At 42.6% G+C, this 24,210-nt stretch overlaps 1 protein-coding gene across 2 annotated transcripts in view; it reads right to left on the bottom strand.

Annotated features, from left to right (window-relative positions):
• Positions 1-434: 434 nt before the first annotated feature.
• The window catches only part of LOC145342899 (choline transporter-like protein 1), an 82,549-nt gene continuing 58,773 nt past the window's right edge, over positions 435-24,210 (bottom strand). The window contains exons 11-16 of one of the 2 annotated variants that reach the window (XM_080188473.1): positions 15,682-15,838; positions 15,480-15,563; positions 12,402-12,539; positions 9,931-10,167; positions 8,705-8,773; positions 435-7,651 (exon numbers count right to left, since the gene is read on the bottom strand). In XM_080188473.1, the coding sequence (XP_080044599.1) occupies positions 7,646-7,651; positions 8,705-8,773; positions 9,931-10,167; positions 12,402-12,539; positions 15,480-15,563; positions 15,682-15,838 (691 nt within the window). In that variant the 3' untranslated portion in view covers positions 435-7,645. The remainder of the gene's footprint in view (positions 7,652-8,704; positions 8,774-9,930; positions 10,168-12,401; positions 12,540-15,479; positions 15,564-15,681; positions 15,839-24,210) is intronic. The other variant, XM_080188472.1, reaches the window with a different exon arrangement.

Below are 24,210 nucleotides of genomic sequence, written 5' to 3'. Positions count from 1 at the left end.
GGCCTCCTTCTGTACTGTAGGGATTCTATGAATTCAAATTCTTTTAACTGCCTCTCCTTCAGTGACATTTAGCGTCTTGTCACACTGTATTAAATGCTAAATTACACTGAAACAGAGGAAGATCCCAGAAAAACAAGGTGCAATCATCAGTTTGATCCCAGATCCATGGAGCCCATCTCGATGCACTCCCATACCAGTCCTCAGTATTTAGAATTGTTCTGCCTGGGTTAGGTTTTGTGCTTGGCTGCATCCAATTTGTAGCCTTTATTAAATACTAGGTATTGACTTGCTTTCTTTCAGAAGTCCAGTTATCACCAGCACCCTTGATCCATTAGCAACTAGCAAGAATAAAAAGGCTCCTATGCGCAAATATCAAACCTGAGTCAAAACTGAATATAATGCTTTGCACGTAATGAAGAGCAACTGAGCTAATCAATGATACAAAGGTTTTTTATTAACAAAATTTTAATGTACAAATATTATAAAGGGATACATAAGGAATTAAACTGCATGGTGTTAAGAAGAATTGAGGAGTATGTGAGATTGCAAGTAAATTGTTCATGATACAAGATACCTTTACAGCCAACAGGAAGAATAATTTGAACACAACACACATGATTCTGTTTGCAGAATTTGCCACTGGGACATGGAACAAAACTTCCACCCTGAGCAATTTCCAACTATTTGGTTCAATAGCATATTCTGGATGGTTTCACATGTAAAAGACTGCAACTGTTACATGGTAAGCTATTGTAATTACAATGGCAAATAGACAGTGAAAGTAGACGAGACAACTAACGAGAGTATCAAATGCTTCACTGGACGCAGCTGCAGATTAATTTCCATTCCGCTGGCGTAGTTACTTGAATTGGCAAATAAGCATATTTAATAGGGAAAGTCTCTGTACGTGAATGGATCATTGAACCCCTACAGTGCACTCCCACTGAGTCTGCACTATCCACAATCCCACCCAGGCCCTATCCTGATAATCCGATGCATCTACCCTAGCTAGACCTCCTGACACTGAGTAATTTAGTATGGCCAATCCACCTAACCCACACATCTTTGGAGTGTGGGAGGAAACCGAAGCGCCCGGAAGAGACCTACACAGACACAGGAATCGAACCTGGGTCCCTGGCACCGCAAGGCAACAGTGCTAATCACTGTGCCACCAGGCCACCCAAAACTTTGTGAACTTGGTGAAAAAAAAAGTCTTCCAATTCAAAACTTGTAACACAAGTCAATTTTAGTCCCTTAAGAACAAATCTTGCTGCTTGTTCTAAACACTAATAGGGGATGGGGAAATTCTGATTTCATTGTGGGAATAAGAGCCAGGAAAGGACTGCACACACCGGATTTCACTAACATATATATCAAATTTTCTGCACTGGCCTCAATGGTCCAGATTTTGCTTCAGAAAGATTTCAACAACCTGTGGTTTTTGGCCACAGACTCCATCCTGTCAATGTTCAGCGATGTTAACTGAGGATGGAAAGTAACATCGCAACAGCTACTGAAAACACACTTTGGCAAGTGCATAATTGCATTGTCGCAGTCTTTGCACCTCTCCCTTTTAAAAAGGTTCAAAATGCAATTCTTAAATTACTAACAGAAGAGTCAACAACTAACCAAAGCTAATTTTTACAGCCCTAGTACATTTAGAAGTGATAATTATTGGTTTTCTAATGCCCACCTTTGTATAAGGATTTTTATAGTACTTTTCCTTTGATCACATTTACCCAGGAGTCACATTGCAGATTTCAAACAGTAACTAAAATTACTAGGAATTAGCAAGGTCAACTATTATGTCCTTCTAGTTCACTAATTGCATGACTGAACCATATTGCGATGCTAAATAAGTTCATGATTCAACCACAAAATGAGGCTCACCACATAATTTGACCTCAGCCCTACCACACTTCTCAATCGAAACTGACAAAGCACTGGAAGAAGCAACTACTCAGCAGAACAAGATGGAGAGAGAAACTGAGTTATCCGTAGGTAGATATAAAGTCAATAGACAGAACAGAAAGGTTGAAGATGTGTATGGTCCCATGAATTTCCCACTGCCCAAAACTAGTGGAGTGCACTAAGAATCATCGAGAAAGCAGTCAGAGGCACCTGCCTCCTGCCAAAGACATACCAGAGATGTAAAGTGTGGTGACTAATGGTCCACAGTCCATCAATGATAACCAGGAATTTCTGGAAATGTCCGCTGACATCCAATCATCCAGGCCTTACTTGCAGACTGCAGAGCAAGTAACACTGGCAGTATAAGAGAAACGCAGTTTCTGCACAGTTGAATTTCGTGATGGTAGCGTAATCAAGTTTTAAGAATGTTTCGCTGCACGATTTGACCTTCTTTTCAGCTTCATTTTAGACAACTTGTTAAAGGGTAAATAAGATAGCAAAAGAAAACAAACATAAATGGCATCTAATGCCAATGACCACTTACTGGGTGGCTGTCTCAAGTGTCTCTCTGCAGTAACTTTCAATGTTGGGTGAAAAGGCTGCCTCTGTATAACCAAGATTTCTCAAACCCAATAACCCCAGACACTCTCCCCACCCCCTGTCCTCAGTCACCCTGGACTTAGAAAGTGGAGAATCGACATAAAAATGGTGAAAAAGGAACTCCTTCAATAGAGCCTGACCTAGGCCAAATATTTAAAAAACCTTAAAGCTTTTATCTACCAATTTTCTCCCTCTCGTAGCATTCTCCCAGCTACACAGCCCAGATCATCTCCCCCTGCACTTCACCCACCTATAAGGTATTATTCAACAGTGATCCATAAGCATCAGCAGATTGTACGAGGAGGCAGGAAGCAGCACATCACACCCAGACTTGGGCTCAGCCGACACTCGTGTAGGTGCACTTCCGGCAGGAACCTGTTGATAGCAACCAGGAGCCAGGACACCAGGTAACTTTCCCTTTCTCCAATCTGGAGGATACACGGGCAAGCGCGGTGCTCCGTCAACCCTCTGTGTTCCATACAGCTGACTCAGATAAGGCCGGGCGTCCCTCCTTAAGAGCTTGCGGGTGATCCATACCATTCAGCTAAGCACTGGATGAACCCTGGTCAGGAAGGTTTTGTTTTGAGTTGCACATTCAGAGAATGAACCACCCTTCTTTCATTCCACCTCACCACCCCCGCCGCGCAACTTAATTTTACCCGCATTACACTTTGGCACTCATCTTGCAACACGTCACCGGCCCACCTTAGGGGCATCCTACAGGTCGATTAGTTCGACAGATGGGAACAAGTTACTGAAAAGGAGACATTGTTATCCTGAGCGTTTAGAATGCGGATTCCACTATGAATCTAGCAACAGGACAGGAGTGAGTTGCTCAGCCTCAAGAGAGATTATTTATAATATTATTATGCCGTTCATAATAATCTGTATTGCCGTGCTGCTGTTTTACAAAATATTCTGCAAGAACTGCATACAAAGAGTATAAGCATTATACCTACAAAGCATAATATAGTGTCTATAGTATTACAAAAGATTCACCCATATCGAGGCCAGAAAGTAACTGATTTTTTTCTTAGACTAGGCAACTGAAACCAAAGAGCTTTTGCTTTCAATAGGTTCCAATGTTGAGCAAATTGGCAATGTTCCTGTTAGAAATTAAAAAAAATCTTAAAAGCAAGTTTTTATATTTAAAAAAAACACATTTTTGATCCATTGTGCTCCCTTCCACATTACAGTCTATTAGGGAGTCACACAAAAATCCAACAGTTTATAAAGTCCTGTGTTGTGTTCCCTGCTGTGTTCCAGAGATTTGCTGTAATCAAATGTTTTCAGCTCCAGAGGCCTAGAGGAAATAAACAGCAGTAACAGTGCAAACTTAGACGACATGAACAACAGCATCAACATTTGATTGGGAAGAACAAGTATCCCTTTTTATTTCTGGCTTGTTTAATTATAAATTCAAATCTTCGGTGCACCTTAATTCAAATATATCCCAAGATGTTTTAAAGCTCATTTGCAAAATCAGAAGAGTTTTTGATACTGCCACTGTTTTTCTTTTGAACAGTCCTGAAAGATAGTGGAATACTTGTGCTAGATTACAGGCAACCATCTAGCTCATCATCAGTCATAAAACAACTAGGAGCAGGAGTAGGCCTGCTGGACCCTTGAGCCTGCTCCTCCTTTCAATAAGATCATGGCTGATCTTTTCATGGACTCAGCTCCACATACCTGTCCGTTCACTATCACCCTTAATTTGTTTACTGTTCAAAAATTTATCTATCCTTGCCTTAAAAGCATTCAATGAGTTAGCCTCAACTGTTTCACTGGGCAGGGAATTCCACAGATTCACAACCTTTTGGGTGAAGAAGTTCCTCCTCAAATCTGCTCCTCCTTACTTTGAGGCCATGCCCTCTCGTTCTAGATTCACCAGCCAGTGGAAGCAACCTCCCTGCTTCTGTCTTACCTATTCCCTTCATAATCTTATATATTTTGATAAGATTTCCCCTCATTCTTCTGAATTCCAATGAGTGTACCTCACTCATTAAGCAAAATACCTGAGAGACAGTCGTACCGATTGCTGGTGGTTTGACTAGCCCGTGATTATTACGGTCAAGATAATGAAAACCTTTTAATCATTCAGTGCAAAAGGATACAACCCCAATTCCTGCAGCACTGAGAACATACAGAAAAGGGAGCACTTGCATTTATACACTGTTTTTCACCACCATCGAGCAGCTCAAAGCACTATCCAGCTTTTCCTTCACTGAGGTTCTTGGTTTTAGACAGTTTTTTTTGAGAAATACAATCAAAATGGAAGCTGTGCGTTTATTGAAAATTGAGATACTGAAGGACTCTGCATCAAAAATTTGATTGATACTAATAATGTATTCAGTTACCCATCTATGGAGTAGCCCATCACTTCACTGATTAGACAATAAATAAATTTAATGGTTGCCAAATTGCTTCAAAGCCATTTGTTGAGAATTACCCAAAAGGGACCGTCTGCCTGAAGGAAATCACTGGACACTGCTCATCAAGCAAGAGCTTTACTTGAAAAACGTAACCCGCATTGACCCATGTCACTCCAAAACCTGCATAAGTTTATATCTTGTGAGATTAGTCTTCCTCACTGGTTAAAAATCACTTTTGACATTTCACTAATTTTGGGAAAAGTCATACTCAATCACAGAAACATTATTGCAGAGGCAGCGGCCATTTGGTCCATTGTAACTGCACTGGTTCACCAAACCAGCATTGTGACTTAGTGCTGTTCTCCTAGCTTTTCCCTGTACTCCCTGCCTATTGTTCCTATTCAAATAATCATCTAATGCCCTCTTGCATGTCTCAATGAATCTGCCTCCTGCACACTGCTTGACAATGCATTCCAGAACCCCCCCGCCAAAAAAAATTCTCACAATATATTTGCTTCTTTTGGAAATTACTTCAAATCTGTGCCCTTTTAAGTCCTGCTTCTTTTACGACCAGGAACAGTTTCTCCCCATTTATTCTGTCCAGCCTCCTCATAATTTTGAGCATTTTATCAAATCTCCTCTTCGCATTCTTGTAAAGAGAACCCACTCCCAACCTCTCCAACCTACCCTCATAACTGAAGTTTCTCATCCCTGGAACTGTTCTTGTAAACGTCCTCTGCATTCTGTCATAGAATCCTGACAGTACAGGAGGCGGCCATTTGGCCCTCAAGTCTGTACCAACCACAATCCCACCGAGGCCCTATTCCCACAACCCCACCGAGGCCCTATTCCCACAACCCCACACGTTTACCCTGCTAATCTATCTCACAAGGATCAATTTTAGCATGGTTAATCAACTTAACCCCTACGTCTTTGAACTGTTGAAGAAAATTGAAGCACCCAGAGGAAACCCACATAGACAGGGAGAGAAAATGCAAACTCCACACAGACAATGACCAAAGTCAGAATCGAACCTGATCCCTGATGCTGTGAGGCAGCAGTGCTAACCACTGTGCCACTCAATGCTTTCACATCCTTCCTCTCATGTGGCTCCCAGAACTGTACACAATATTCTAGCTAAGGTCTAACTGATCTAAGTTTAGCATAAACTGCTAATTGCAATGGCATGAGTTTACCATCAGATTGTGAGAGAGACAGACTGAGACCAAGAGTGACAGATAGTGGCTGAATGCATGCATATTTGGCATTAAGTCTCCTATCATGGAGATTTAGGTTGTTGTGAAACAGTGTTTACCACTTTTAGCTTCAAGATCAGAAGGCTGTGGACTGAATCCTCAACCCAGAGACTTGAGCACCAAATCAAGGCTGACATTCTAGTGCAGTACTGAGGGAATGCTGCACTGTCAAAGACAGTCTGATGGGCGAGATATTCGATCAAAGCCCCTTCTACCTCTTGAGATAGACATGGCGCAAATTATGAAGAACAGCAGAGGAGTTCTGGCAAACATTGATTTCTCAACTAACATCATTAAAACCAATGATATGGCCATTAACACATGCCTGTTTCTGGGATCTCTTTTTGTGCAAATTGGGAGCTACATATCCAAAGGAACACTGACCATAATTCAAAAATACTTTATTGGCTGTAAAGCATTTGGGTGTTCCTGAGAATTTGGAAGGTGCTTTATAAATACAGATTTCCCTTTCTTCACGGGAGAATTTTTTTAAAGAATATTCAAGCCAGATGCCTTTTATATACACTTCTCTTTTTACATAAGCAAGCCAGCAACACAAGGGATGCTTGTGCGGAATACAAATTTGTACACAGCAAAATACACACATTGTAACATGCAATATAAAAACTGAAATACTGAAAGACAAAAAAAGTCATGAGGGTGAAAGCAAGTTAGAAATAAATTTGCTACTCCCCTCACAACATGCAAACGAAAATGAAATGGTAAATGAAAGACGGCTCGAACAAGGGAGTGTAGTTCAGCCACTGCACAATTCTGTAATAAATCCACCTCCCCACTGCAATAATTAGGTGATGGGAAAAGTGCACCAGGAGATTTTTAAAATGTCATAGTTCAAAGGTACCAATGAACAAAGAGGAAAAAAAGTTTCAAAGACGACAATGGGTGGGTTTTTACGGCCTCGCTTGTCCTGAAACCATAAAATCCCACCCCAAGGTCAACAAAATTTTCCGTGGGCTGCCCTCGCCCACTCCAATTCCCCTGGTGGGCAGGACAGTAAGATTCCAGCCAACGTGTTATTTGTCATTCTAGACTTCTGAAAATTTGCTGCATCTACGCGGTGAAATTAACATCTCAAGGAAAAAAAAACTTACAAGGTGAAAGTGAACCAGATCACACCATCTCACGGCAAGAGTTTGAACAACGGACAACATATCCTCAATAACGTGCAAACGTTTGTACATTTGAACACACGGGCTGGAATCTTACCACCGTTCACACCGGCGAGATTTTCCCAACACACCGCACTGAGCGGAGATTTGGCTGGCCGCAAAATTCTCTGACTTTGCTGCAGCAGGAGCGTGGCGTGGATGGTCACGCCCCAGGTCATTCCATTCCAGCCAACAATTTACATCTTTTTCGGTCATTACAAAAGAAAAAAAAAATGATTTTAACATGAATTAAAGCCTGCTTGTTCCAGCTTTAAAAAGCCAAGGAAAGAAATGGGTGTTGCTAGTGTGATCTGGCCGTACATGAAGCTGAGTAAATCTACTCCTAAGTTCAAACAAAAAAAAAGACAAGGATTAATACAACTTAAAGGTTGTGCGAAGGAAAAACAACGAGGCATATTTCCAGCAAGGAAGCTCTGACAAAATGTCACATTTGTATAAGGAACAGTATTTGAGCTGCGCCAAAGAGGTATGGTCCCCGAATCCCAGCACCAAGGTTTTCTTAGTTCATCGACTGCTATTGTACGATTTCTGTCAAATCGTGGACGGGGTTAGCAGATGCTACACTGCCTGGCAAAAGGAGGGAGTAAAGTTGATTGGGCAACTATAGGCTGAGCCCATAGTGCAAGATATAATTAAAAATGCAGGATAAATTATTATGCAGACCACATCAGTGATGGGATTAAATTTCCACACCTGGTTTATATTACAGTCAGAAACAGAATGGAATGTGCACACTTCTAAAAGATAAGTGCTACTCCATGGAATCTCTACAGCACAGGAGGCCATCATTTGGCCCATTAAGAGCGCACTGACTCTCCGAAACAGCATTTTTCTCAGGCTCACTGCCCTATCACCATAACCCAGCGCATTTACTGTGGCTAATCCAATTAATCTACACATTTATGGACACTGAAGGAGCAATTCCCCATGGCCAATCCGCTCAGTCTACACAACTTGGCGCACTAAGGGGCAATGCAGTACGGCCAATCCACCTAACCAGCGCATCTTAGAACTGTGGGAGGAAACCGGAGCATCCGGAGGAAACACATGCAGACATGGCGAACGTGCAGACTCTACATGGATAATCACCCGAGGGTCAGAATGGAACCTGGAGCCCTGGCATTGTGAGGCAGCAATGCTAACCACTGTGCCACCTGTGGTGTCAGCTGACTGCTACTACAGAAGGGGTACGAAATAAGGAAAATAATTCTCCCATCCAGCTGATCGGCAAATAGAGAAAGAGGAAGAGCAGGATATCCTGGGTGATGCACAAAGCAAAGATTTCACCAGAGTGAGACCAGTCTACAAAGATGCAAAGGGACAGGTAGTAACAGTGAAATTCCTGGAGGGTGGCCATTTCCTCACTGGCACCTACCATTGGTTTCATCTCTGCTCCACCACCACCTGCCGATCGCATTGCTTTCCTACTATTCTCCATGAATTCCTAGAATAGAAACAAAACAATACACTAAAAGTTGGAGATGCAACCGAGAACCACTAGAACTTAAAAAGCCATGAAGAATGCAACCTGAAGAACATCTGATTATACTTCTCTCAAGTGCTTGTTCACCTGAACAATAAGTCAGGTCATAGAGTCCCTACAGTGCAGGAGGCCATTTGGTCCATTGACTCTGCACCGACCACAATATCACCCAGGCCCTGTTCCTGTAATCCCACATATTTACCTTGTTGATCTCCCCAACACTAAAGGGGCAATTTAGCATGGCCAATCAACCAAACCTTGGAGTGTGGGAGGAAACCCATAGAGACACAGGGAGAATGTGCAGACTCTGCATAGACAGTGACCCAAGGCCGGAATTGAACCCAGGTCCTGGGCACTGTGAAGCAACAGTGCTAAGCACTGTGCCACTGTGTTGCCCCAATATTTAACCATTTTGTTAAATTTATGAAAGAAAGAATTTTTGTCCTGCCAATGCGTGTCTTTCAATGGCACTATTAAGTCTTACATTTGCTAAACTGGATGCAGCAATGTTAAAACATTTTTTGACATGCTTCCACAAATTTTATGCCTTATTTCAGCTCATTAACAATAGATATCAACTTACATCCAAAGGAATACTAATATTTTTTGATGGTATTGGAGAGAGAGGAAGACAGCAGCATCGAGAAATAAAAGGTGTAACGTTTTATTCCTCCCTGGGATATGAGTGCTGCTGGCTGGCCAGCATTTATTGCCCATCCCTAGTTGCCCTTGGAGGGCAGTTAGAGCCAACCTCATTGCTGTGGCTCTGGAGTCACATGTAAGCCAGACCGGGTGAGACCAGGGTTTTCTTCTCTAAAAGACATTAGTGAACTAGATAGGTTTTTCTGACATTCGATAATGGTTTCACGGTCACCAGTAGATTCTTAACTACAGATGTATTTTACTGAATTCAAATTCCACCATCTGCCATGAGTCAATTTGAAGCACGTGGATAGATCTGGAGCCCAGGCTGTAAACCACAGGTTGGCACAACACAAACCCAAAATGGCAAAATCCTAACCTTAATCCAGCACAAAACGTGGCAATGTATTGCCGACACAAAGCTGCTGGCAATCTCTTGAAGTCAGGACACTCACAAAAGCTCCCCACGAACTTACCATTAAACTTTTATCCATGTAATACTCGCGGCCGGGAGACCCATCGTTGTGTCTGGAGTCAACAGCAAAGCAGAGGAAGAGAACGTCCACCACCATCTCGTACGTGGACAAGAAGCAGTGTGACACAAAGAAGGCAAACAGGCAAACTATGATGAGCGGTAGGACCCACACGGTGTAATCACGTTGGTGATTGAGCAGTATGATCCCGATAAAACCTGTGATTAGCACAATGAGCAGCTGGAAACAAAAGGATGAATAACAAGTTACTGAATGGCACTGCAAGCAAACAGTGTAAAAGATCACAAACATTCTGCAACCGTGTCAATTCAGTGTGCATACTTTCAAATGCGGAGGTACTTAAAACACAGACAGGAGCTGTCAAACCGTTTATCGGAAAATAAAATCTTCAAATCCTTCTACAGAACTCTCAAATCGCTAGATGGGGCGCCAGCCACTGAGTAAAATGGCTGCAGGCGGCACAAATCTTCATTTTAAATGTGAAATGATCAGCCAAGCCTCAAATAACGGTGAAGTGGCTCCTTACATGCACTTACAAAGTTGGCACCATTGCAGAAACACTAATGGACAGTAGAGGCGCAGCCCAGAATTTTAAAGTGACACAAACATCTATTTTTAATGTTGCAGTTGACGGAAATTAAAATGGCTAGGTTTGTTGCCCACATTGCGCACTTCTAGGGTTTTACTCTGGGCAGGGTTTAGGAGAATGAATAAAGTCCAAAAAAAAAACACATTCAGGCCAGCATTCTTATTTCCCCGTTTTACTGGTGTTTCATTTTAAAATATACAAGATAGTTCAGAGTAGTATTTTTCTTTCCCTTATCCTAGTAAAGTATACAAGACTAGTTCGGATCAGTATTCTTAATTCTCTGCTTAACTGGAGTTCCATTTTAAAGTATACAAAAACATTTTGGAGTAATATTCTTATTTCCCCGTTTCGTGCCATTTCAGAGAGTCAGTGCAGACTCGATGGGCAGAATGGCCTCTTCCTGCACTGTAGGGATTCTACGAAGTAAAGCAGACCTGTGAACCCCCTCTCCTGTATTAGTATGAGACAATAGATATCAACTTGTATCCAAGGAAATACTAATTTTTTTGATGATATACGTAAGAGAGGAAGGCAGCAGCATTAAGGAATTATGACAGAGTTAATATGAAGCAGAGAACTGAAAGGTTTAGTGCCTACTGATAGAATCAGGCCCGTTTCTCTTCTCACCCCATTCCCTACTGGGACAAGTTCCATAAATCTGACTTGTAATCCCTGCAGTATAAGAGATAGAGGCTGGGGGAAGGGGAAAAGAGATCTGATTGAGATGTTTAAAGTGAGAATAGCAATTAGAATCATAGAATCCCTACAGTGCAGAAAGAGGCCATTCGGCCCATTGAGGCTGCACTGACAACAATCCCACCCAGGCCCTACCCCTGAAATCCAACATATTTATCTCCCCGACACAAAAGGGCAATTTATCATGGCCAGTCAACCTAACCCACACATATATGGATGGGATAGAATTGGAGAAACATTCGGGAAAGCAGCCAGCATAAGCAAGGACCCCACGCACCCCAGACATACTTTCTTCCACCTTCTTCCGTTGGGAAGAAGAGACAAAAGTCTGAAAACGCGTACCAACGGGCTCAAGAACAACTTCTTCCCTGTTGCCATCAGACTTTTGAATGGTCCTATCTTATATTAAATTGGTCTTTCTCTGGACCGCAGCTGTGACCGTAACACAAAGGGCGCTCAGTGGTTGGCACTGCTGCCTCACAGCGCCAGGGGTCCAGGTTCGATTTCAACCTCGGGTCACTATTTGTGTGGAGTTCGTATGTCCTCCCCGTGTCTGCGTGGGTTTTCTCTGGGTGCTCCAGTTTCCTTCCACAAAGTTGTGCGGGTTAGGTGGACTGGCGGTGCTAAATTTCCCCTTTGTCAGGAGGATTAGCAGAGTAGATAAGTGGAAAGGGCCTGGCTAGGATTGTTGTCAGTACAGATTTGACGGGCCAAATGAGCTCCTTCTGTACTGAGGGATTCTATGACTTTATGACTACATTCTGCACCCTCTTCTTTCCTTTTCCACAACGTACTCTATGAACAGTATGTTTTGCCTATATAGCGTGCACGAAACAATACTTTCTGCTGTATCCCAATACATGTGACATTAAGTAAATCAAACCAAAAGCTCTCTCTTCCTCCCAGAAGTGATAACTTCTGAAAAATCCGAACTGGTTGTCTCCTAACCGCTGTCTAACTTATCGCATTTTCACCCCTAGGCTCAGTGACCTTTGCTCTTACGTCTGTCATTTAAGATAAAACTCTTTAAGAAACCGATTAATAAATCTTTTGAGGATCATAAGCCATTTGTAAAATAGGGGTCAGGCCTAAGAGTCTGCTGAGGTGGGGACTGCTGGAAAACAAACACGTAACATGAGTCACCATATCAGACCTAGAAGATACAAACCTTTCCCAGGAACAGCACAAAGTCACCGACTGTGTTTATAGCAGCCACTTTTAAAGCGTTCTCCACCAGGATCAGTAAGGCGTCCCTGGCGGATGTGCAGAAGTTGGTGCTGTTTATGGCCGTCGCCACATAAGCGTTCTGTCAAAACAGAACACGTTGAAAAGACCATTAACACTCCAAAGAAAATCCCTGGAACTCCTTCACAGCACAATCCTCTGGTTAACCCCAAAACGCATATGGTGGACAGCAGGGACCAGAGCAGAAAACACTGGAAAATCTCAGCAGGCATCTGTGGAGAGGGGATAGAACCAACGTTTCAGTCCGGATGCCTCTCCAACATCCGCAGTATTTTTCTTTCTATCTTAGGCAAAAGCAAGCCTCATTCCCAGCAAAAAATAAACTCTTGAGAAAACGTGAAAGTTTTTTTGCAGTGTTTCTCCGTCAATATCTAACAATCTTAACCACAAAGGAAATACCCCTCAGTACTCTAGACAACCAATTCACACAAATGGGCGATTTGAAAGGTCAGGGAGCACTTGGGGAAGTAGTGGCCGGTGTTCAGGTTCACTAAAGCAGTCAAATGAACGCCAGGAAACTGCAAACATTTCTTAGAAGCTATGTCTAACTTGGTGAATTCAGACAGTGGGCTATTGTTGTAAAATTATTGGCAACAACCCAGATTCAGACAGTAAATCCAAAATCATCTAATGTTCAAGGGGCATCAAGCTCAGAGGGGCAGAACACAGAGGACATAGTTCAGATTATAGAACAACTCGGATAAACCAGGCAAGTGGATGGAACAATAAGAAATTTAATGCAGACCAGTGTAAAATGCTGCACAAAAGAAAGGGAAACAGATGAGGCAACTTGTGGCAAAATGTTTTAAAGCTTATTTATTAGTGTCACAAGTAGGCTTACATTAACACTGCACTGGAAGTTACTGTGAAAATCTCCTAGCCGCCACCTGTTCGGTACACTGAGGGAGAATTTAGCACGGCCAACACACCTAACCAGCACGTCTTTCGGACTATAGGAGGAAACCAAAGCACCCAGAGGAAACCCACACAGACACAAGGAGAATATGCAAACTCCACACAGACAATGACCCAAGTCTGGAATCAAACTCAGGGCCCTGGTGGTGTGAGACAACAGTGCTAACCACTGTACCATCTGAAGGAAGAAGTAAAAAGCACCTCGATAGACGAGTTCTAAATGTGTTGAACATGTACAGAATGGCATGAGCAAAACTGAAAGGTTATTGAGCTACATGGAAGAAAAAAAGCATACTTTAAATTAAATGGTGGGAGTTGAACAAGTGGACACAAGATCAAATTAGTAAAAGGTCATAAAAACAAAATACTGCAGATGCTGGAAATTTAAAATGAAGACAGAAAATGTCTTCATGAAGAGGATGAATGTATGAAGGGAATAGATAAATTGGAGTAGGGAAGTTGTTTTCATTGGCAAGTGACCTAAACTTAGGGGGTAGAACCTCAAAATAAGGGGGAGCAGATTTAGGACTGAGTTAAAGTTGATCTTTCGCTATACCCTAGCTATGACTGTAACACTACATTCTGAACCCTCATCTTTGCTTCTCTATGAATGGTATGCTTTGTCTATATAGTGTGCAAGAAACAATACTTTTCATTGTATACTAATACATGTGACAGTAATAAATCAAATCAAACCAAAATCAAATCACCCAAAGAGTTGTGAATCTGTGGAATTCCCTGCCCAGTGAAGTAGTTGAGCCTACCATGTTGAAAGTTTTTAAGGCAAAGATAGATAGATTGATTTTTGAACAGTAAAGGAATTAAAGGTTATGAGTGGAGTCCACAAAAAGATCAGCAATGATCTTATTGAATGGCTGAACAAGCTCGAGGAACCAAACGGCCAACTCTTATTCCTGGTTCTTATGTTCTTAAAATGCTGGAAAAACTCAACTGGAGATGGCACAGTGGATAGCACTGCTGCCTCATAGCGCCAGGAGTCCAAATTCGGTTGCTGGCTTGGGTCACTGTGTGTGTTCTCCCCATGTCTGTGTGGGTTTCCTCCGGGTGCTCTGGTTTCCTCCCAGTCTGAAATTCGTGCTGGTTAGGTGCATTGGCCATGCTAAATTCTCCCTCGATGCAGCCAAACAGGTGCCTGAATGTGGCGACTACGGAATTTTCACAGTAACTTCATTGCAGTGTTAGTGCAAGCCTGGACAGAGTGGATGTAGAGAGGATGTTTCCACTCGGAGGTAAAGCTAGAACCAGAGGGCACAGCCTCAGGCTACAGGGACGATCCTTTAAAACAGAGGTGAGGAGGAATTTCTTTGGCCAGAGAGTGCTGAACCTGTGGAACTCTTTGCCGCAGAAGGCTGTGGAGACCAGGTCATTGAGTGTCTTTAAGACAGAGACAGTTAGGTTCTTTATTAAGAAGGGGATTGGGGTTATGGGGAAAAGGCAGGAGAATGGGGCTGAGAAAGGTATCAACCATGATTGAATGCCGGAGCAGATGGATCAAATGGCCTAATTCTGCTCCTACGTCTTATAGTCTCTCCTCCCCGGAAAGTCTAGTACCCCAGCCATCCCCTATTTCTCAGAACCAGAGGACCATAATATAATGCAGATGAGGTAACCATTACATCACAGAATCAACGCACAGATTTAAATTCCACCAGTTGCTGCGCTGGGATGTGCTCAAAGAAAATTAACACCTGTCAACTGTTTTGCTTAACCATGATAAATGTAACTGACATAACATTAAAAAAAATAAATAACGTAACTGACTTGAAATGAGGGAGAACTGCGATCGTGTGATCAAAACGTGGACCAATCCAATCATATCCAGTAAGCTACAAAAGGCCATTAAAGTATATTAAATCCGGATGTGTACATCTGTGGCAGGCACGGCTGTATAATGACACAGACAAAAGACTAGAACAGATCCACATCTACTCAGTAAACTTGTGGTACAATGCCAAATATATTTCAGATAGGCTTTTCAGAGTAACAGGCTGTTAAAACGGCTCATGTTTAGAGATCTAGCTGACTGTAAAAGTTGAATTCTAGTGAAAAATGAATAAAAACGTACCCTATTAAGATACATCAGGCACTTCTCTAAACACCAGAGGCAGCATATACAAGCCTTCAGCATGCATTTTGCAACAGCATTTTCCTAAATGAAAACAAAAAGCCATTCCTGTTAATACAACTATTGGTTTCAAATGTGATCAGCTGCGGTAACGAAAAGTTGAATTGAAAAAAGTTCTACAGGTGCCACAAACAACTTTTACCTTGCCTTTGAGCTGGTTGTGGACATACATGAGGATCAACCGCGGGATCTTTACTAAAGTGATGATGAAGGAGCCTTTGGCCACTGTTCCTAGATGGTATCGAATCAGTCGACATATAGATGAAAGAATCGGAGTCGCTGGCAAGTTTTGCTTGTCCCTGCACAAATGGGGATAAAGGCAGCAACTGGAAATTAGTGTCTGATCGTATTAAGAGGGCAAGCATCGCGTCTAAAACACTCTGTACTTCCAACTGGGACAGAATTTCCCTGGACGTTTCCTGCAGCAGCATTCAAGGCTTCAAGTCATTGGGTTGAAGTCACTTACCGTCAGAAAGTAGTCCCTACAGAAAACTTTTTAAATACATTTAAAAAGTAGGAAAACTCAGAATAACTTTGCTGATACAACAAAGCTGTTCTCTGTAGGTTCTTTCTCTACACCGTAGCCAAGACTGTAACACTAGTCTGTACCCTCTCCTATCCTTCTCAATAAACAGTATGCTTTGTCCCCATAGACATGCAAGGAACAGCACTTTTCACTATACTAATACCTGTGACAATAATAAATCAAATCAAAATAGATGGGAATGACTTTACATGGCTCTCAGTTTCTCCTTAAATACAGCTTAAGATCAAACAGTGCTTTCGATGGCAATCCAGATATGGGCCAGGATCCTCTGGTCCCTCACACTCTGCCACTGCTGCCTGCGAGAATGGTGAATTTGGTGTTCAGTCAAAACCCCACTCACTGCAGCAGGGCAGGAGAATCTGAGCCAAGGGTGAGGCTGGAGAACTACTTCCACTGTAAGCAGATTCGCACCAATACCTCAATCATGCAGCCACATGAAAGAGGTGCCTCAGCCCATCGCTTGGAGCTACGTCCCAATCGGAGCTACTTCCCATTGAAAAATGTTTGCATCATTGGTAATAACGTCATGATACAAGATTAAGTAGGAGACTCTGTGGTAACTGTTTGTACAGCTGTTGACAGCTGTTCCAGCTGCCAAGCACATTCCAATCAAACTGGAACAGTGATTCATTTCTGACAAATACCCAAAACCACAAGGGATACATTAAATCTGTCCTTGCCCGGCAATTGGTGTAGAACTTAGTAGAGCCTGTTCCAATGAGACATCAGTGCTGCAGATGTAGGCATTGAAAGGTGCCTACCTTCTTTGGAAAACACTACCCAAGAAGTGCCAAACAATTAAACTACAAATTCTCCTGGCCAACATTCACCTCTCAATCACCGCCAAAAAGAACACATCACCTGATGATCATATTGTTATTTATGGGATTGTGCTAAGTGTAAACTGGTTGCTGCATTTCCTACATGATGACAGCATGCACATTTCAAAAGGATTTGATTGGTTGTAGAGCACTTCTGGCATTCTGAACACGGGTGAACGGCACTATATAAATGCAGGTATTTCTTTCTAAACTGTATTACAAAGGGAAGGCTGTTAAATGTATATGGAAAGCAAACCAGCCAGTGACAATCTGCAACAATGTTTGAGGACACGATAGCCTAGTGGTATTGTCACCATCCTATTAGTCCAAAAACTCAGCTGATCTTCTGGGGACCCGGGTTCAAATCCCATCCCATCACATGGTGGAATTTGAATTCAATAAAAAATATCTGGAATTAAACTTCTACTGATGACCATGAAACCATTGTTGATTGTCAGAAAAAACCCATCTGGTTCACTGATGTCCTTTAGGGAAGGAAATCTGCTGTCTTTACCCGGTCTGGCCTACATGTGACTCCAGAGCCACAGCAATGTGGTTGATTCTCAACTGCCCTCTGAAATGGCCTAGCAAATCACTCAGTTCAAAGGCTGTTTGTCTGCCAGTGTTGTGAAGTTGCAGCATTTATTTATTTAATAGTCACAAGTAGGCTTACATTAACACTGCAATGAAGTTACTGTGAAGTGACTGTTCCAGTCGCCACACTCCCACGCCTGTTCTGGTTCGCTGAGGGAGAAGTTAAGATGGCCAACATATCTAACCAGATGTCTTTTGGACAACCAGAGGAAACCCAAGCAGACACAGGGCAAATGTGCAGACTCCGCACAGCTGGGAATCGAACCCGGGTCCCTGGTGTTGAGGCAGCAGGGCTAACCACTGTCCACCGGTGCATATGCACTAGCTTTCAACCAAATCCACAACGACATAATGTAAATATGCTCCCAATGCTAATCTCTAAATCATTTCATTCAAACTCAGCAAGAAAACACCTCTGAGGTTAAAATAATTAGAATCATGCACAGGAGAACAGTTTTGGATTTACTCCAAAAACAATGTTGAGTAAAGGTAAAGCTGCGTAAAAAGCTTTTAAATCTCAGTTTATTCATAAATAAAGCCCACAAACATTTCCAGCAAGCTGCTTTGAATCTGCAGAAATGGATGCCATCAAGGCTAGTTTAACAACTTACTTACTGGAAAGAAATCTTACTTTAAGCAATATTTCTCTAGCCAAGCAAAATACAAATACACAAAAGGTAATGCACAATCTTGCTTCCATGTGGGAAACAAAGGCACTCAATATCCAAAACTGGGCTAACCTATGAGTTGAAAGTCCTGCTAGGCTGCCCTGCCAACTATAATCAACCCACAAATCGCACCTGAAAAATGCTAAGGAGCCAGGCTTTACATCCACAATCACTTCCACTCTCTCTTCACGATGCGGAGATGCCGGTGTTGGACCAGGGTTGGGCACAATAAGAAATCTCAACACCAGCTTAAAGTCCAATCGGGTTATTTAGAATCACGAGCTTTCAGAGCTTGGTGAGTCAACTGAGGAAGGAGCAGTGCCCTGAAAGCTTGTGATTCCAACAAAACTGTTGTACTTTAACCTGGTGTTGTGAGACTTCTTACTGTTCTCTCTTCAATTTGTCTTCCAAAACTGCTAGAAGGTGAAAAACCTCGATAAGCCAGTCATCACTGTCGGTGTGGCAGAACCCAAAATGCCGCACTGACGCACACAAACACGGAAAAGACCATTTTGCACAAAGGGTACGGCAATATTTTAAACGTTCTTGTTTTGGAAAACACTCCAAATTCAAATGTGGAAATGAAAGGAACCTGAGGGAAAGAATTCATTTCCGGTGATTCTCAAAATGCATCAATCACAATCATTCGTAACTCAAAACAACAAATAAACCTAACTGGAGGTCTTTTAATTTTTCCCTTCTGAATTGTATTGAATTATCAGAACAATGTCCATAGTACGTGGCAGATTCTGTACAGATATGGAATAGATGATTTTGCCTTCATAGTCTAATAAATACTTTCACTGGCTATTTGTCATACAGGCCTTAATCAAAATAAGCACAAAGAAAAGCTTCTAAAGTGGTACCAAATGGTTAGGGAAGCTAATGGCCTAGTGGTATTATCACTAGATTATTAATCCAGAAACTCAGCTAATATTCTGGGAACCTGGGTTCAAATCCTGCCACAGTCTTTGGCTGGAATTTGAATTCAATATTTTTTTAAAAATCTGGAATTAAGAATCTGCTGATGACCTTGAAACCATTGTCAATTGTCGGAAAAACCCATCTGGTTCACTACTGTCCTTGAGGGAAGGAAGTCTGCTGTCTTTACCCAGTCTGGTCTACGTGTGACTCCAGGCCCATGGCAATGTTAACTCTCAATGGCCCTCCAAAGGCAATGGGGGGATAGACAATAAATGCTGACCAGCCAGCGACACCCAGGTTCTGGGAATGAATGAAAAAAAACACTTCCAAAGAAGTGTTTAAATTTTAATTCTTGCAATCGGTGCCGTACCAGGTTCAGCTGTATTTAGTTTCCCAGTGGCTCGTGCTGTGTTTGGTGTTAAGATAACTCACAAGAGTACTGAGTCACAGAGCAATACAGTAATTCGACCTAACCGGTCCATGCAACCACGGTACCCTACACCTAGGCCCAATTGCCTGCATTTGGCCCATATCCCTCTGAACCTTTCCCGTCCATGTACTTATCCAAATGCTTTTTAAATGTTGCTATTATATATACCTGCCTCAACCTGGCAGCTCATTTCACATACGCTCCACCCACTGTGTGAAGAAATTGCCCCCTCGGGCCCCATTTAAGTCTTTTCCATCTCACCCAGAGAAATTCAACAGAAGTTACATGACAAAAGTATTGATGTGTATATGAGCATAGATCATTGAAGGTGGCAGAACAGGTGGAGAGAGTAGATAATAAAGCACATAACATTCTGGGTTGTATTAATAGGAACAGAATACAAGAGCAAGGAGGTCATGCTGAACTCACACACGACACTATGAGGCACCAGCTGGACTATTTTATTCCGTTCCGAGCTCCACACTGTAACAAAGATGTGAATGCAATCAAGAGAGTGCAGACGAGATTTACAGGAATGGTTCCAGGGGTGAGAAACTTCAGTTATGAGGATAGATGGGAGAGATTGGGACTGTTCTCCTTGGAGAGAAGGCGGCTAAAAGGAGATTCGACAGAGATGTTCAAAATCATGAAAGGGCTGAACAGAGTAGATAAGGAGAAAGTGCTCCCACTCTTAATCAAGAACGAGAAGGATACAGATTTGGAGTAATTTCCGAAAGTGGTAAATGTGATGTGAGAGAAAGCTTTTTCACACAGCAAGTGGTTCAGCTCCTGAACACACTGCCTGGAAGCGTGGAGGAGCTAGCTTCAGTCAAGGGCATTAGATGATTCATAGAATCTGCACTGCAGAAGGAGGCCATTTGGCCCATGGAGCCTGCACCGAGAACAATCCCACTCAGGTACCATCCCCACGTATTTACCCTCATGAGCCCCCTGACATTATGGGCAACTTAGCATGGCCAATCAACCTCACCCGCACATCTCTGGACTGTGGGAGGAAACTGCAGCACCCGGAGGAAACTTGCGCAGACACAGGGAGAATGTGGCAAACTCCACACAAACAGTCACCCGAGGCCAGAATTGAACCCGGGTCCTGGTGCTGTGAGGCAGTAGCATTAACCACTGTGCCACCCAATAGAATAGAAACAATGTGCAGCGGTATGGGGAAAAGGCAAGGTAACGGCACTAAGTCAAGGTACTCATTTGGCAAGCCAGCGTTGACGTGATGGGCCAAATGGCTCCTTCCGCAATGCAACAATTCTGTACATCAGTGAACATGTTCCGTAAAGGATAGGAGACAAATTCTCAATATTTGAATTAAATTTTTGCTGTGGTGAATACTGGAAGTTTGAGTATGAAAGGGAATGATAATTGAGCAATAAGGCAATCAGCAGCTGTCCCTGTTAGCTCCCCAAGCCTCAAATCAGCACCGAAGCATGTATGCAAAATATCCATATCCAGATCGCACGACTGTCCAAGAGATCGCTAACAAAGTAGACTAAATGGTAAAGTAAAATATAGAAATTCAAATGTGGAAGTAAATGATAAATCTTAAAGCTATGAAAAACACACTTATTAAACTTAAAGGTTCTATTTGCCAAAAATGTCTCAATTCATTAATAAAACTTAGAGGACTCTGAAATCTCTCTCTCAAACTTTGCAATCTGTGGAACCCCTTGGGAACTGATTTTGCATAAACCCAACACCAGAAAGTCACAAGAGGAATCACTGACCATGTTTCTCATCTCACATTGGCTTCTGTTTCTTTTTATTCATACATGGTTCATGGACGTCACTGGCTGGCCAGCATTTACTGCCCATTCCAAGTTGCTTGCTAGGACATTTCAGAGGGCAGGAGAGAGTCAACCACATTGCCGTGGCTCTGGAGTCACATGTAGGCCAGACTGTCTAAGGACAGCAGATTTCTTTCCCTAAAGGACATTACTGAACCAGGTGGGTTTTTCCGACAATTGACAATGGTTTCATGATCACCAGCAAATTCTTGAATTCAATAATAAAAAGAATCTGGAACTAAATCCCACCACCCGCCCTGACGGGATTTGAACCCATGTCCCCAGAACATTTGCTGAGTTTCTGGATTAATAGTCTCACAATTATCCCATTAGGCCACCACTTCTCTATGATGCAAATCATTTTAAATCTGTGCCCTCTCGTTCTTGATCCTTTTACAAGAGACTGGGCTGACACTGGAGGGCACAGCGGGAAGTACATCAGTCATGATCAAATGGCGAAGCAGGCTCGATGGGCTGAATGGCCCAATTCTGCTCCTATATCTGATGGTCTTATGGGACAAGAAACACTTTCTACTTATGCTTAAATATAAGAAGCGCAGGGCGCGTTGCTGGAAATCGAGAAAAAGGAAGATTCATTGCCCTTCCAGAAATGAATGAGCCAATCTCTTACACTGGAAAGGGAAAACCGCTTCTGAATTAATCTGATGGAACAAAATGTCGAATGAGATTTGTGGCAGAGTGGGCGTAGTTTTTTGCTGAACCAATATCACAAAACCACCACCAGGTGGTGCTTTAAATGTAAAGTCTAATCTCTGTTATTGTATCAATAATCAGTTTGGACAATTAGATTTATCTTGCTGAGATTACCATTAACACATCATTTACTTCAGGGTTAGATTCGGGTTATGCTCTTAATTGGAGAGTCAACTTCTCTATCAACCAAAGTGTTCTGGTTACATTTGGCAGCAGTATAGTTAAATAAGCTCCACATTGCTTTTCATATTACCTCCCTGAAGTACAGATGTTTATTATTGAAGTGCTTGGACAGAGATTAGAATGTGCAACATTAGAATCATAGAATCCCTGCAGTGCAGGAGACCGTCATTCAGCTCATTGGGCCTGCACTGAAAACAATCCCATCCAGGCCCTATCCCCAGAACCCCATGTATTTACCTTGCTATCTCCCTGACACAAAGGGGCAATTTGCCATGTCCAATCAACTTAACCCGTACATCTTTTGGACTGTGAGAGGAAACCCACGCAGACACAGGGAGAATATGCAAACTCCACAGGGATGGTCACCCGAGGCCGGAATCGAACCTGGGTCCCTGGTGCTATGAGGCAGCAGTGCTAAGCACTGTGCCGCCGTGCCAGTTACAAAGTGGTACAACAAAATACATTTCCCTGCAACAGCATCATTCTATTTAACACTATAGATCACAAGCTACAAAGAAAAACATTGCTTTCCGTGATACAGTAGCACAGTGGTTAGCGCTGCTGCCTCACAGTGCCAAGGACCTGGGTTTGATTCCGGCCTTGGGTCACATCTGTGTGAAGTTTGCGCATTCTACCCACGTCAGCGTGGGTTTCCTCTGGGTAGGGTGCTCTGGTTTCCTCCCACAGTCCAAAGATGTGCGAGTTAGCTTAATTGGCCATGATAAATCGTCGCTTAATATCAGGGGGACTAGGAGGGTACATATGTGGGGGTTAAAGGGATAGGACTTGGGTGCAGGCTCAATGGGCTGAATGGTCTCCTTCTGCACTGCAGGGATTGCATGAATTGATTCTTCTGGATCAATTAAGTTAGTTACACAGCCGAAAAATAGTTAGGATCTCTCGAGAGCTGTTGTGTAATACACAGCGAGGAACATATGATTTACTAGGATGACATCAAAACTGGGGGGCGGTGGGGGTTGCAAAGATTTACAAGGATTGTCAGAATTACAGGTTATAACTATTGGAAGAGGTTAAAAGGACTGACGGTCCTTGTGGAAAAAAAAACAAGGGGTGACCAACATAGATCCTTAAAATTAAGAAGGGGATCAGTAGGGCGAATGTAGAAATGTGTTTCAACTTTAATCCAAAACTAGGGGGTTACAATCACAAATAAATACAATAAAAGTGGCAGTAGCTTCTTTACACAGAGAATGGTTGGAATGTTGAACTGGCTACTGTCTGGAGTAACTGATATGAACAGCGTAGATGCATTCATGGGGATGCTAGATAAACGCGAACGAATAAAAATATATGCAGATAGGCTGATATGAACTAAGAGTGAGAGGGGACTCATGGAGTATACACACAGGCAGAGACCCATTGGGTCAGTTTTCAAACATATAGTTATCAGGATAGATACATTTCTCTGCAGCCAAGAGTATGAGGCCCAATAGCTGTGTTGCCTGTCTGCTGGCCCTCAGGTTGACAAAATAACCGGGAACCAGGCCGAGTATAGAAGTTTCCCAGGGGAGGTGAAAAAGGAAATACAGAGGGATTTCGGAAAAATCCTGGCAGCAAACATAAAAGGGAACTCCAAAGTCTTCTATAGATGTATAAACAATAAATGGGTGTTAAGAGGACTACAGTCAATTAGTAACCCAAAAAAAAGGGGATTTATACATGGATGGAGACACAGGGCATAGTCAAGATATTAAATGAACACTTCACATCGTCTTTTCTGAGGAAGATGTTGTTACCCAGGTAATGGTCAAAGGGAAGATCATTCAGATACAAAGTGTTTAGAATTGATATAGGCGTACTGGTTAGGTTGCACTTAAAGTGGATAAGACACCAGGAGCAGATGGTATGCATCCAAAGATATGAGGGAGGCAAGAGTGGAAATTGGATAGACCATAATTTTACAGTCCTCCTCACCCCGGGATGCTGCAATGGGACAAGTGATACAGCCTTGTTCAAAG

This window comes from Carcharhinus amblyrhynchos, chromosome 5 (genome assembly GCF_965287045.1).
Source record: "Carcharhinus amblyrhynchos chromosome 5, sCarAmb.v2.hapA, whole genome shotgun sequence".
Taxonomy (NCBI): Eukaryota; Metazoa; Chordata; class Chondrichthyes; order Carcharhiniformes; family Carcharhinidae; genus Carcharhinus; species Carcharhinus amblyrhynchos.
This window is presented reverse-complemented; position numbering and strand designations above follow the sequence as displayed.